Source organism: Gymnoscopelus braueri (assembly GCF_963280865.1).
Source record: "Gymnoscopelus braueri genome assembly, chromosome: 19".
NCBI classification, from domain to species: Eukaryota; Metazoa; Chordata; class Actinopteri; order Myctophiformes; family Myctophidae; genus Gymnoscopelus; species Gymnoscopelus braueri.
Window position 1 is genome coordinate 40,892,024 of NC_137621.1, and position 13,216 is coordinate 40,905,239.

The 13,216-nt window shown below is 45.2% G+C and overlaps 1 protein-coding gene and 1 pseudogene across 2 annotated transcripts; one reads left to right on the forward strand and one right to left on the reverse strand.

Annotated features, from left to right (window-relative positions):
• Nucleotides 1-5,175: 5,175 nt before the first annotated feature.
• LOC308075180 (ubiquitin-like domain-containing CTD phosphatase 1) lies at nucleotides 5,176-6,045 on the reverse strand (the record flags this gene model as incomplete). The annotated part of the gene is made up of 1 exon (XM_080414853.1): nucleotides 5,176-6,045. One exon carries the CDS (start codon nucleotides 6,043-6,045, stop codon nucleotides 5,176-5,178), a length of 870 nt encoding a protein of 289 aa, XP_080270979.1.
• A 360-nt stretch (nucleotides 6,046-6,405) lies between these two features.
• On the forward strand, nucleotides 6,406-6,900 carry LOC308074448 (succinate dehydrogenase assembly factor 2, mitochondrial-like; annotated as a pseudogene). Its single transcript has one exon. The product of its transcript is annotated as a succinate dehydrogenase assembly factor 2, mitochondrial-like (transcript).
• The last annotated feature ends 6,316 nt before the right edge of the window (nucleotides 6,901-13,216 follow it).

The following is a 13,216-nucleotide window of genomic DNA, read 5'->3' on the forward strand; positions in this document are numbered from 1 at the left end:
GGAGTTAGTGCAGTGACAATTATCACCCTAGCCACCTGGCTTCCCTCCCCCGAAGACAGGCCAATTGTGTTTGTGTAGACACTCGTCAAAGCGGAAGGACCACGATGGATTTCGAACCCACACCCTTCGTGGTGGTGGGCAGGCACTTTACCACCGAGCGCCCTTCTTTTATGCCCATTTAAGGAGATAGTACTGACATCAGACTGGTTTCTACTATGATAATGGGTACCGCACTAAATAAGTTCTCTAACAATGGGTGTACTGAAAATGGGTATTGTATAACGGGATATTGCATAACCGGAAAATGTATTTACATCATCATTGACATTATCTGTCAAAAGGATGAAACACAAAAAAGCTTGAGAGCTTATTTCTATTGTGGTCCTTTGAGTGCAAATGTGTGTAAACAGAGTGTCATGTGTTTGGCGGAAACATACAACTAAAATCAATAATGCATTCATGCAATTTGGACGTACTAGACAACTAAAATAGCAAAAAACAACAACATGGGTACTGTATCTGTGTGTGTCCTTTTATGCCCATATATGGAGATCCCTGATGTCATCAATATGATGTTATAGTACCTGCGTCGAAGTACTCGGATGATGGGTACTGCACTTAGTACACCGACAGGTATTACATAACCAGAGGGGCATGCCCTAGTAAAATCAAAGTTAAACATTTCAAATATAAAACAAAGTGTGGTGCCGATCGGTCCAGCAGTTTGCAAGATCAGCTCTGGAGACAGAGACAGACAGATAGAAACAGACAAATATATAGATGAACAGAGACCCTGACATATAGTACTTCATGCAGTACACAGCGTGTGTCCCTTTATGCTAATGAAAGACTTGCCCATACTGTATATGCCCTCTCCCAAATTGGTACATCAGTGTTTAGACTGGCCTCTAATCTCACATTCCACTCAATAGGTTGAGCTCCATATTTGGGCAAGTCTGTAGCATCAGTCATCTATGAGTATGACATATCTATCTAGGACTCCTTATTTAGGCAAGGCTTCAGATAATACTATGATATTATTCAAGTATTATTCATATCCCTTGTGACATCTATGTCACAAATGGACAGTAGAACTTAGCCAACCCCAAATCCGGGTCACAAACACACTCTCAACCACATACAGAGATACCAATCACATTGATGCTGAATAGGCGACACAGTGGATTGACACCATTACCAGCTTCACGTTAGCGTCCATATGGACATCAGTGCCCATGTATGAGGGTACCAGCACTATCCCTTATATGGGACGATTGACCAATTTGGCGAAGACATCGGTTTAACAGATGGGTCGGGCTAGCCAATCAGCCACTTACTTTGACTTATTACTTTGCCAGTCCACGAAGCTGATGGTTTGGGTTGGCCAATCAGAGAAGCCGAAGAATTCAATCTCCCAAACACAGATACAGATATTCGTGATTCTTTGGATTCTTTCGGAAACCGTTGGTCCGTCTGGATTACCGTTTGGCTCTGCACACGTGAGACATACAGGCCAAGTTTGGGACTGAACAGTCGGATGATGTACGACCCAGGACAAATTCTGTGTGACAGATACACAGAGATTCCATAAATTACTTAAACCCTCAATACTTTGTAAACTTGACCTTTGGCTCTGTACTTGGTCTTCTCTTTTTTCCCTGTACACCAAACCTCTTAGCCGAAAGTATCCAATCTACAAGCTCACAGCTTGTAGATCGGCTATATTCAGCTAATGTTCCTCCCAGAATAGGGATGTGAGGGTTCAAGTGGTTAATGTAAAAATATAAAAATAAAGTGCCTATCACACAAATTTTTGGGGGTGAACTATCCATTTAAGGCCAATTTATACCTGTCGTGTGACAAAAAAAAGCCGTTCTACAAGCTCACAACGCATAGTGAGCTTGAGTTACTTCAGAGTTACTTTTACTTCATTGGCCTAATAGCAGTGTGCACGGGAAAGTCTGTACATTAGCCCCAGGGCTAATGTACAGAATATACATCAATTTAGACATCTCATCTTCCACAGTTACGCTGTAAATACGAGTACTTGATCTCATACCATATATGGCAATCATTATGTCAACATCTCTGTCCAATTAGAGCACGGCTGTGATGCACCGACCACAGAGTTTGGGGGGTATAAATAAACGTGTCGACGCCACACTGAACTGGACTTGATTCAGTGAAGCCAAGTTCAATCGTAGCACTAGAAACAACCTTTATAACGGTTTTCAGTTGAAGCAGAGGCGCTTGTTCCATGATCTTTAAGAAAGGCTTGTTAACCATGTCGAAGTTTGTCCTCTATGCACTGCTTATGGCCAGCTCGCTGCTTGTGACCTGCAGTGGGTCAGCCCTGATCACAGAGGAAGACAATGTCCTGGTGCTGAGAAAAAGTAACTTTGATGCGGCATTGAAAGTTCACCCCAACATTCTAGTAGAATTCTATGCCCCATGGTGTGGCCACTGCAAAGAACTGGCCCCGGAGTATGCCAAGGCGGCCCGCATGCTGAAGGCAGAGGGTTCAGCTATTCGCCTTGGCAAAGTAGACGCCACAGGAGAGACGGAGCTGGCCCAGGAGTATGAAGTCCTGATATACCCGACCATCGTGTTCTTCAAGGGAGGAGCAAAGGAGTCACACATGGATGGCAGGCAGGCTTATGACATTGTCAAGTGGCTTAAGAATCGCACAGGCCCAGCTGTTTCCACCCTGGCCGATGTCACGCAGGCAGAGTCTATGATCGCAAACGAGGTGGCAGTCATTGGCTTCTTCAAAGATTCTGAATCATCAGAGGACGCTAAAGCCTTCATTAAAGAGGCCGTAGATGATATTCCATTTGGGATGACCTCTGATGATGCAGTGTACTCAAAGTTTGAGGTGTCCAAAGACTCCGTGGTCCTCTTCAAGAAGTTTGATGACGGTCGTAACATCTTTGATGGGGAGCTTACCGAAGCCAAGTCCCATATCTTTATGTTCATGTCCAAGGCTGCTACTGACTTTAGGCACAAAATTGACCAATTCAAGAAGGCAGCAGAAGGCTTCAAGGGCAAGATCTGCACACTCTTCACCGAGGGAAAACTCAAGCCCCACCTCACGAGCAGTTACATCCCCGAAGACTTGGACAAAATCGCTCCTGTGGTCAACATGACCACAGGAGCGAGGAGGACCCGACGCGATGAACGGAGCATAGGCCAGTTCACTAACATGATCAATTTCTGTTGTAGAACGTGCCTAAATGCGGTCTGGTATGTCGACTATGGAAATTTCTGTGGGAATTGGGGCGAAGGAGAGGCAGTTTGTCCTCTAGATGAATGCTGCAGAATACATGATCTCTGCTGGCACCACTACTCTGAAGTCAAGAAGTGCCCGATTAGACCTGATTTCCAAGACTACAAATGGTACTGTGATCACGGTAAGAGGATAGGCTGCGATGATGGGACGAAGTTCTGCGATCAGGAGAATTTCTGCGTGAATGTGAACAATGAATGTGAGCAGTTTTTGTGTCAGTGTGATCGTCGCGCAGTTAAGTGTTTTGGAAGGAATGAATGGCATAAAGAGCATCACAATATTGCATAGAAATATTGTATGGCCCTGAGAACGGAGACCTCCCTCTGCGGCTGCTACCTTAGAGCATATTGGAAACTGGAAGCTGTGGAAACGTCGGATCCTGGTGACTGTGTTGGAAATGGCCCTGCCTTTGCTGTTCTCAGGCATCCTCATTGTTTTGGGTTGGATTGCACTATTTTCCCATCAACTTCAGCTTTGTGATCAACGGTTATGACATCTGTCACGATATGGCTCTGATCCGCCGCAGCCTAGGTCTCTGTGTGTCCTCAACAAAACATCATTTTTTTTCCTTTTTTTTTTAATTCCTCCAAATGGCGCTCTTACCTAGCCTATGGATGGTCCCTTCCCAGCGAGTGAACGAGAGAAGCAGAAATGACTTAATAAAATAAAATAAAACTCAATTTGCCATCTCAGAAATCTGATTTGTTGGGTCTAATAGCTGCCGATACTTACCCACCACTACCATCGTCTGTTGATGCAAAGATTATTGATGGTGCTGCTAATGCCCACGCCCTACCTCTCTTTGAAATGTTAGCTGAGAAGGTTAATGCCACCACGTTCGTACCTAGGGAAGCAAGTATATGTAACTAAAGGTAGGCATGTGCTTTCATCAGGTCCTCTAGCCCCAATGTCAGAGTGTGACCATGAGGAAGCAGACACAAGAGTGTGCATCCATCTGAAAGATGCTCTAGAAAACTGCACAAACAGTCGTAATTCGAACAGTGGATACGGATATCATAGTGATCCTTGTTGGTCTGTTTACCAAAGACTACCCAAATATAGGCATCTGGGTTGCTTTTGGTATGGGGGGAAAAGTCCAGGAAATATGCATCAACACTATTTCCAAAAAGCTGGGGAAGAACATGAGTTTGGCTCTACCCGGATTCCACTCATTCACAGGTAGTGATAAAACTTCACAGTTCCAGGGAAAAGGCAAAAAGACAGACTGGGCTGCATGGAAATCATTTCCAGAAGTGACAAACACCTTCATTGCTATGACAGCTGATCCTTTTCAGCTGCTTAGCCAGGAATCAAACACTTTTGCATTGCTGGAAAGATACACCTGTGTTCTGTATGCCAAGACAACTGACATCGAAAATGTCAATGATCTAAGGAAGGACCTGTTTGCTCAAAAATGACTCTCAATGGAAAACATTCCTCCCACACAGGCTGCACTGCTACAAGCCAGCCTGTACCCTCACCCCAGGCAGCAAGGAAAGCCCAGAAACATCTAGTTTAATAAAGTCAATAATTATGAGTAAGAGTACCCCTTGGCGCCTATCAGAAGAAATCTGATAGATAGAAATCCTAGATAGACGCTGCAAAGTTAAGGATGGGGAGGCACTGGTACTGTGCATCCCTTGGTCTTTTTTTTTTTTGAGCAGGTGTTTGGTCCCCCCCACCTCGAGCTTGGTGCTCTGGTCTGCAGCCCCTAAAGCCTGTGCGTTACGCCGGGCCTAGAAGACAACTCTGTTTTCCAAATTGTTAAACGACAGTTACAGCCTAATAAAAATATTCAAATAATCTTCCCTTAATGATGGTGCTTCTTAGACAAAAATCTCTCCCAGTGTTTGTGTTTGAGACCAGTGAAGTCGTCCAGTTTGGCTATCTTATTGGGCCAGGTTAAACAACTCCCTGTCCTTCTCTCTGTTCGTATGAGCCTTCATAAAGGGACAGATCTTCAGGCCGCTCTGTGGGTTCATGAGGAAGTTGCGTCTGATGTCGTCAAACATGATAGTGTTCTTCCTGCTGTAGAACTCGCCATACTTACCCCAGATCACCCCCAGAGGTTTCACGTCCACAACCCCCTTCTTTGGAGTGTGTACAGTGATCATGGCCGCACTGTCCAGCATGAACGTGATCTTGTAGTTGGGGTTGCCTGTCACTCCCAGCTCCTTCATTTTGACATCAATGTACTTCGTACTTGTGGCAGACCAGATGTCATAGTCCTCGTAGGCCGAGGTCAGAAACTCATGGAGGAACGGCCTCATCAGCTCCTGGCCCGTCTCTGCGCATGACTTGTGATCGAACAGTGTGTAGTCTATATCCAGTACCAGCAGTCTCTTGCCCTCTCTGGGTGGGTTCATCTCATCCACCTTGTAGTCCTTCACTCTGCGTGCGATTTTAGCCAGGTTCTCCTCTCTCTGCTCTACTTCAATGACCTCCTCCTCAATATCAAAGTCATTCACCACCACGGTGTCTGTGTCCTCCGGCGGTGGGGCTAAAACGTCTTCCAGGCTCTCCTCTCTGGTTCCCATCATCATGATCTTGGTGTTGGGCTTCAGCTTCAGGGAGCCCAGCTTCACCTCATCCTCCACTGGCTTCCCGTGGACCTTTAGTCCCAGCAGCTTCTGTCTCTCGGGCAGCACTCCAGTCATGGTTTTAATGGACTGTTTGAGGTCCATGACGGTGTCCTCCTCTGACAGAGAGCTGATGGAATACTCCTGACCACACCACTTAATGATCATCAATACAGACATGGCTGCTGGTAAAAGCCTGTGAATCACAACCACTCCACTCACACACGCACACACCCCTGGTTGCAGTTAGTTATGTGCACGCAAGCAGGGTTGACAACCACACACACCCCCACAAGCAACCAAGAAAAACGGCGGAAAATCTAGTAAAAGATTAATTAAACTAAAAGATCTCTCCTGTAGATGAACATTTCGTCGACGAATAACTAAACTAAACAAAGAACACAGATATCCCCACATGAAATTCCCTTCGGTTGGTTTGGTCCAGTGTCATCAGCAGTGACATCAGCAATGATGTCACCAATCCTATACGAATAAGGGGAGAAATGTGGCGCGGCAACAAATACAAGAGAGGCATTTAAGATGCTGTCGTCTCTCTTAGCCAAAAGGTTTGTGAAAGTGGTATGTCAGGCACCATGGAGGCCAACAATGACTGAGATGATGATGCCAGCTCATGGTTATTGTGGAGAGACACCCAGGGGCAACCAGGTTGACCTGTTTGAGGTCCCTATTCCCCCATGGGAGGAAAAGAAAGGAGAGCTCATTGACATCAAGAGACGACGCTTGCTCTATGAGAGTCGCAAGAGGCATGTTGGAGAATTGCATTCTGCTCAGCCTTTTCGCAGAACGCTACTTGAACACAATGACACTTAGACCCAGCTGCTGCAATATGATAGGTTGATCAATGAGCCTAGCAATGACTGGGACATCTACTACTGGGCCACAGAGGCCCAAACCACTCCTGATGTTTACCAAGGAGAGGTCATGGATCTGCTGAAGGAGTTCACAAAGAACAGGAACCAGGAACAGAGATTGGATGCCCCCAACCTAGAGTACCTGGACAAGGAAAGCCAGTGACAGGTTGTCCCACAGGTTCTCCCACGCTCTCGTTCTTCTACCACAGGCACCGCCGTTTTTTCCCCTTTCAACGGAACCAGAGCAATGCATTATGGGATTGGTAGAGCTTAACAAGTGACCATCGCATGTACCTACATTTCACTGTGCATTGTGGGATATAATGAGTCCACATCGTATGGCGTAATCACTATACTGCACTACATTATAGTCCAGTGGTTCTCAAGGTGGGGTTCAGGAGCCCCCAGCTAAATGACTGGTAATGTTATGGGGCCCTAATGCATAGTAAACTGGGGTCCTTGATATACTGGGGGTCCGGATATAGTGCACAATATAGTAAGTAGGGAGTGATTTCAGACACAGCCTGTGTCTGGGGGTAATCTCACAAAGCAGTGGATGGGTGCAACTCCATATTTCATCTATGACATACATCTATTATGTATGACTCATATCTGGGCATGGTTTCAGCCTGATCTGACCGCTACCGACCTCCATTATTATTATAATTATAATCTCCTAGGGTAGTTAATACCCTCACAAAAACATGTAGTAATCCTGGTCACTATACCGCCTCCCCCATGACAGCCGGGGCGCCTGATGGAGGGGAAGGGAACTGGTTGGAATAACGTGTTCCTTCCACGCGCTACGTCCAACCAGGGAAACTCCCCCCTGTCAGGTGACAAGAAGGTCAGTTGGCTCTCATGCCTGAAGGAAGCATGAGCTCGGCCCTGGCCTCCCTACTGTGGGGTGACAGGTGTAATACTGGTGTAGGGCTGGTGTAGTGCCCAGGATCACTTAGGAAATTGGCACCGGGTGAAAAAAATGGGTTACAAAAATCGCGGGATAAAAATTTAAAAGTAAAAAAAATAATAATTATATACCATTATTATTATTCTAAATGAATAAAGTTAAATATTTCAAAACATTTACACAATACATTATGTGGGAAAAAAATAGGGCATTTTGTGGATCTCTAGCCACATAGAAACAGCATGGCTCCGATATGGATCTGGGACTTAATGTGAAGGAGCACAGTGCCGACTCGAATGGGAAGTTGGTCAGATCAGTGGTTATGCAGAAATATATATCTATAAATCTACAAATCTGTCTGTCCCTTTAATGCCCTTTTTCTTGTTCAAACTGTTCAAACCCCTACAACGACCGCGACCGGGCAAGGGGCTCTACCGCAGTATCAAGAGTTCCACCACCAGGCTCTGGTGCAGTTTTGGTCCGGCTGCTGTCAGGATGCTGAATGAGGAGGCATAAGCCTTGTTCAGCAGCCTGACAGCAGGCGGTGCAAAAACTTTTCTGGCTCTTCCTGAACACACCTGTGGATTATACCAGGGACAATGACTTGGACTTAGCTCCCCCTCGGACACACCTGTGGACTACACCAGGTACAAATGACTTTTTTGTTGCACTCCCTCATGGAGCTACTTGCGGATTATACTAGGGTCAGTCCACCCTAGGTGGACACGCACTGACCTTTTGCACCTTAATCCCATGTATAACGCACTGACTTTTTTGTTTTTTTTATTGTGCTCTTTTTTTTCTCTAAGCACCTTAACGTCCATATGTATATCATGCACAGTATAAGTATAACATGCACAGTATACATACATTGCTGCTATGCTCAGGCACCTTAGTTTCTTATTATCTCAGGTACTTTGTAAATATGTAGATAACTTGTCTGGCCTTCTGTTGCTCTCTTGTTTTGATCTCCTTCCCACTTGCCCCCCACCCCTCTTCTTCTCCCCCCCCCCCTCTTCTTTCTATGGAAATTAACGTTGCGATGGGAACGATGTACAAAAACGAATTTCACCCACTTCTTTACCTTGTAAACCTGTGATGTGACAATAAAACTGATTCTGATTCTGATTCTGATTCTTATTAAACCTTCTTCAGATGTGCCAATTTCTGTGTTGTCACTACTGACTCACCTAGCAGTGAGGAGCCCAACTCCTAGTAGGAGTTAGTGCAGTGACAATTATCACCCTAGCCACCTGGCTTCCCTCCCCCGAAGACAGGCCAATTGTGTTTGTGTAGACACTCGTCAAAGCGGAAGGACCACGATGGATTTCGAACCCACACCCTTCGTGGTGGTGGGCAGGCACTTTACCACCGAGCGCCCTTCTTTTATGCCCATTTAAGGAGATAGTACTGACATCAGACTGGTTTCTACTATGATAATGGGTACCGCACTAAATAAGTTCTCTAACAATGGGTGTACTGAAAATGGGTATTGTATAACGGGATATTGCATAACCGGAAAATGTATTTACATCATCATTGACATTATCTGTCAAAAGGATGAAACACAAAAAAGCTTGAGAGCTTATTTCTATTGTGGTCCTTTGAGTGCAAATGTGTGTAAACAGAGTGTCATGTGTTTGGCGGAAACATACAACTAAAATCAATAATGCATTCATGCAATTTGGACGTACTAGACAACTAAAATAGCAAAAAACAACAACATGGGTACTGTATCTGTGTGTGTCCTTTTATGCCCATATATGGAGATCCCTGATGTCATCAATATGATGTTATAGTACCTGCGTCGAAGTACTCGGATGATGGGTACTGCACTTAGTACACCGACAGGTATTACATAACCAGAGGGGCATGCCCTAGTAAAATCAAAGTTAAAAATTTCAAATATAAAACAAAGTGTGGTGCCGATCGGTCCAGCAGTTTGCAAGATCAGCTCTGGAGACAGAGACAGACAGATAGAAACAGACAAATAGATAGATGAACAGAGACCCTGACATATAGTACTTCATGCAGTACACAGCGTGTGTCCCTTTATGCTAATGAAAGACTTGCCCATACTGTATATGCCCTCTCCCAAATTGGTACATCAGTGTTTAGACTGGCCTCTAATCTCACATTCCACTCAATAGGTTGAGCTCCATATTTGGGCAAGTCTGTAGCATCAGTCATCTATGAGTATGACATATCTATCTAGGACTCCTTATTTAGGCAAGGCTTCAGATAATACTATGATATTATTCAAGTATTATTCATATCCCTTGTGACATCTATGTCACAAATGGACAGTAGAACTTAGCCAACCCCAAATCCGGGTCACAAACACACTCTCAACCACATACAGAGATACCAATCACATTGATGCTGAATAGGCGACACAGTGGATTGACACCATTACCAGCTTCACGTTAGCGTCCATATGGACATCAGTGCCCATGTATGAGGGTACCAGCACTATCCCTTATATGGGACGATTGACCAATTTGGCGAAGACATCGGTTTAACAGATGGGTCGGGCTAGCCAATCAGCCACTTACTTTGACTTATTACTTTGCCAGTCCACGAAGCTGATGGTTTGGGTTGGCCAATCAGAGAAGCCGAAGAATTCAATCTCCCAAACACAGATACAGATATTCGTGATTCTTTGGATTCTTTCGGAAACCGTTGGTCCGTCTGGATTACCGTTTGGCTCTGCACACGTGAGACATACAGGCCAAGTTTGGGACTGAACAGTCGGATGATGTACGACCCAGGACAAATTCTGTGTGACAGATACACAGAGATTCCATAAATTACTTAAACCCTCAATACTTTGTAAACTTGACCTTTGGCTCTGTACTTGGTCTTCTCTTTTTTCCCTGTACACCAAACCTCTTAGCCGAAAGTATCCAATCTACAAGCTCACAGCTTGTAGATCGGCTATATTCAGCTAATGTTCCTCCCAGAATAGGGATGTGAGGGTTCAAGTGGTTAATGTAAAAATATAAAAATAAAGTGCCTATCACACAAATTTTTGGGGGTGAACTATCCATTTAAGGCCAATTTATACCTGTCGTGTGACAAAAAAAAGCCGTTCTACAAGCTCACAACGCATAGTGAGCTTGAGTTACTTCAGAGTTACTTTTACTTCATTGGCCTAATAGCAGTGTGCACGGGAAAGTCTGTACATTAGCCCCAGGGCTAATGTACAGAATATACATCAATTTAGACATCTCATCTTCCACAGTTACGCTGTAAATACGAGTACTTGATCTCATACCATATATGGCAATCATTATGTCAACATCTCTGTCCAATTAGAGCACGGCTGTGATGCACCGACCACAGAGTTTGGGGGGTATAAATAAACGTGTCGACGCCACACTGAACTGGACTTGATTCAGTGAAGCCAAGTTCAATCGTAGCACTAGAAACAACCTTTATAACGGTTTTCAGTTGAAGCAGAGGCGCTTGTTCCATGATCTTTAAGAAAGGCTTGTTAACCATGTCGAAGTTTGTCCTCTATGCACTGCTTATGGCCAGCTCGCTGCTTGTGACCTGCAGTGGGTCAGCCCTGATCACAGAGGAAGACAATGTCCTGGTGCTGAGAAAAAGTAACTTTGATGCGGCATTGAAAGTTCACCCCAACATTCTAGTAGAATTCTATGCCCCATGGTGTGGCCACTGCAAAGAACTGGCCCCGGAGTATGCCAAGGCGGCCCGCATGCTGAAGGCAGAGGGTTCAGCTATTCGCCTTGGCAAAGTAGACGCCACAGGAGAGACGGAGCTGGCCCAGGAGTATGAAGTCCTGATATACCCGACCATCGTGTTCTTCAAGGGAGGAGCAAAGGAGTCACACATGGATGGCAGGCAGGCTTATGACATTGTCAAGTGGCTTAAGAATCGCACAGGCCCAGCTGTTTCCACCCTGGCCGATGTCACGCAGGCAGAGTCTATGATCGCAAACGAGGTGGCAGTCATTGGCTTCTTCAAAGATTCTGAATCATCAGAGGACGCTAAAGCCTTCATTAAAGAGGCCGTAGATGATATTCCATTTGGGATGACCTCTGATGATGCAGTGTACTCAAAGTTTGAGGTGTCCAAAGACTCCGTGGTCCTCTTCAAGAAGTTTGATGACGGTCGTAACATCTTTGATGGGGAGCTTACCGAAGCCAAGTCCCATATCTTTATGTTCATGTCCAAGGCTGCTACTGACTTTAGGCACAAAATTGACCAATTCAAGAAGGCAGCAGAAGGCTTCAAGGGCAAGATCTGCACACTCTTCACCGAGGGAAAACTCAAGCCCCACCTCACGAGCAGTTACATCCCCGAAGACTTGGACAAAATCGCTCCTGTGGTCAACATGACCACAGGAGCGAGGAGGACCCGACGCGATGAACGGAGCATAGGCCAGTTCACTAACATGATCAATTTCTGTTGTAGAACGTGCCTAAATGCGGTCTGGTATGTCGACTATGGAAATTTCTGTGGGAATTGGGGCGAAGGAGAGGCAGTTTGTCCTCTAGATGAATGCTGCAGAATACATGATCTCTGCTGGCACCACTACTCTGAAGTCAAGAAGTGCCGGATTAGACCTGATTTCCAAGACTACAAATGGTACTGTGATCACGGTAAGAGGATAGGCTGCGATGATGGGACGAAGTTCTGCGATCAGGAGAATTTCTGCGTGAATGTGAACAATGAATGTGAGCAGTTTTTGTGTCAGTGTGATCGTCGCGCAGTTAAGTGTTTTGGAAGGAATGAATGGCATAAAGAGCATCACAATATTGCATAGAAATATTGTATGGCCCTGAGAACGGAGACCTCCCTCTGCGGCTGCTACCTTAGAGCATATTGGAAACTGGAAGCTGTGGAAACGTCGGATCCTGGTGACTGTGTTGGAAATGGCCCTGCCTTTGCTGTTCTCAGGCATCCTCATTGTTTTGGGTTGGATTGCACTATTTTCCCATCAACTTCAGCTTTGTGATCAACGGTTATGACATCTGTCACGATATGGCTCTGATCCGCCGCAGCCTAGGTCTCTGTGTGTCCTCAACAAAACATCATTTTTTTTCCTTTTTTTTTTAATTCCTCCAAATGGCGCTCTTACCTAGCCTATGGATGGTCCCTTCCCAGCGAGTGAACGAGAGAAGCAGAAATGACTTAATAAAATAAAATAAAACTCAATTTGCCATCTCAGAAATCTGATTTGTTGGGTCTAATAGCTGCCGATACTTACCCACCACTACCATCGTCTGTTGATGCAAAGATTATTGATGGTGCTGCTAATGCCCACGCCCTACCTCTCTTTGAAATGTTAGCTGAGAAGGTTAATGCCACCACGTTCGTACCTAGGGAAGCAAGTATATGTAACTAAAGGTAGGCATGTGCTTTCATCAGGTCCTCTAGCCCCAATGTCAGAGTGTGACCATGAGGAAGCAGACACAAGAGTGTGCATCCATCTGAAAGATGCTCTAGAAAACTGCACAAACAGTCGTAATTCGAACAGTGGATACGGATATCATAGTGATCCTTGTTGGTCTGTTTACCAAAGACTACCCAAATATAGGCA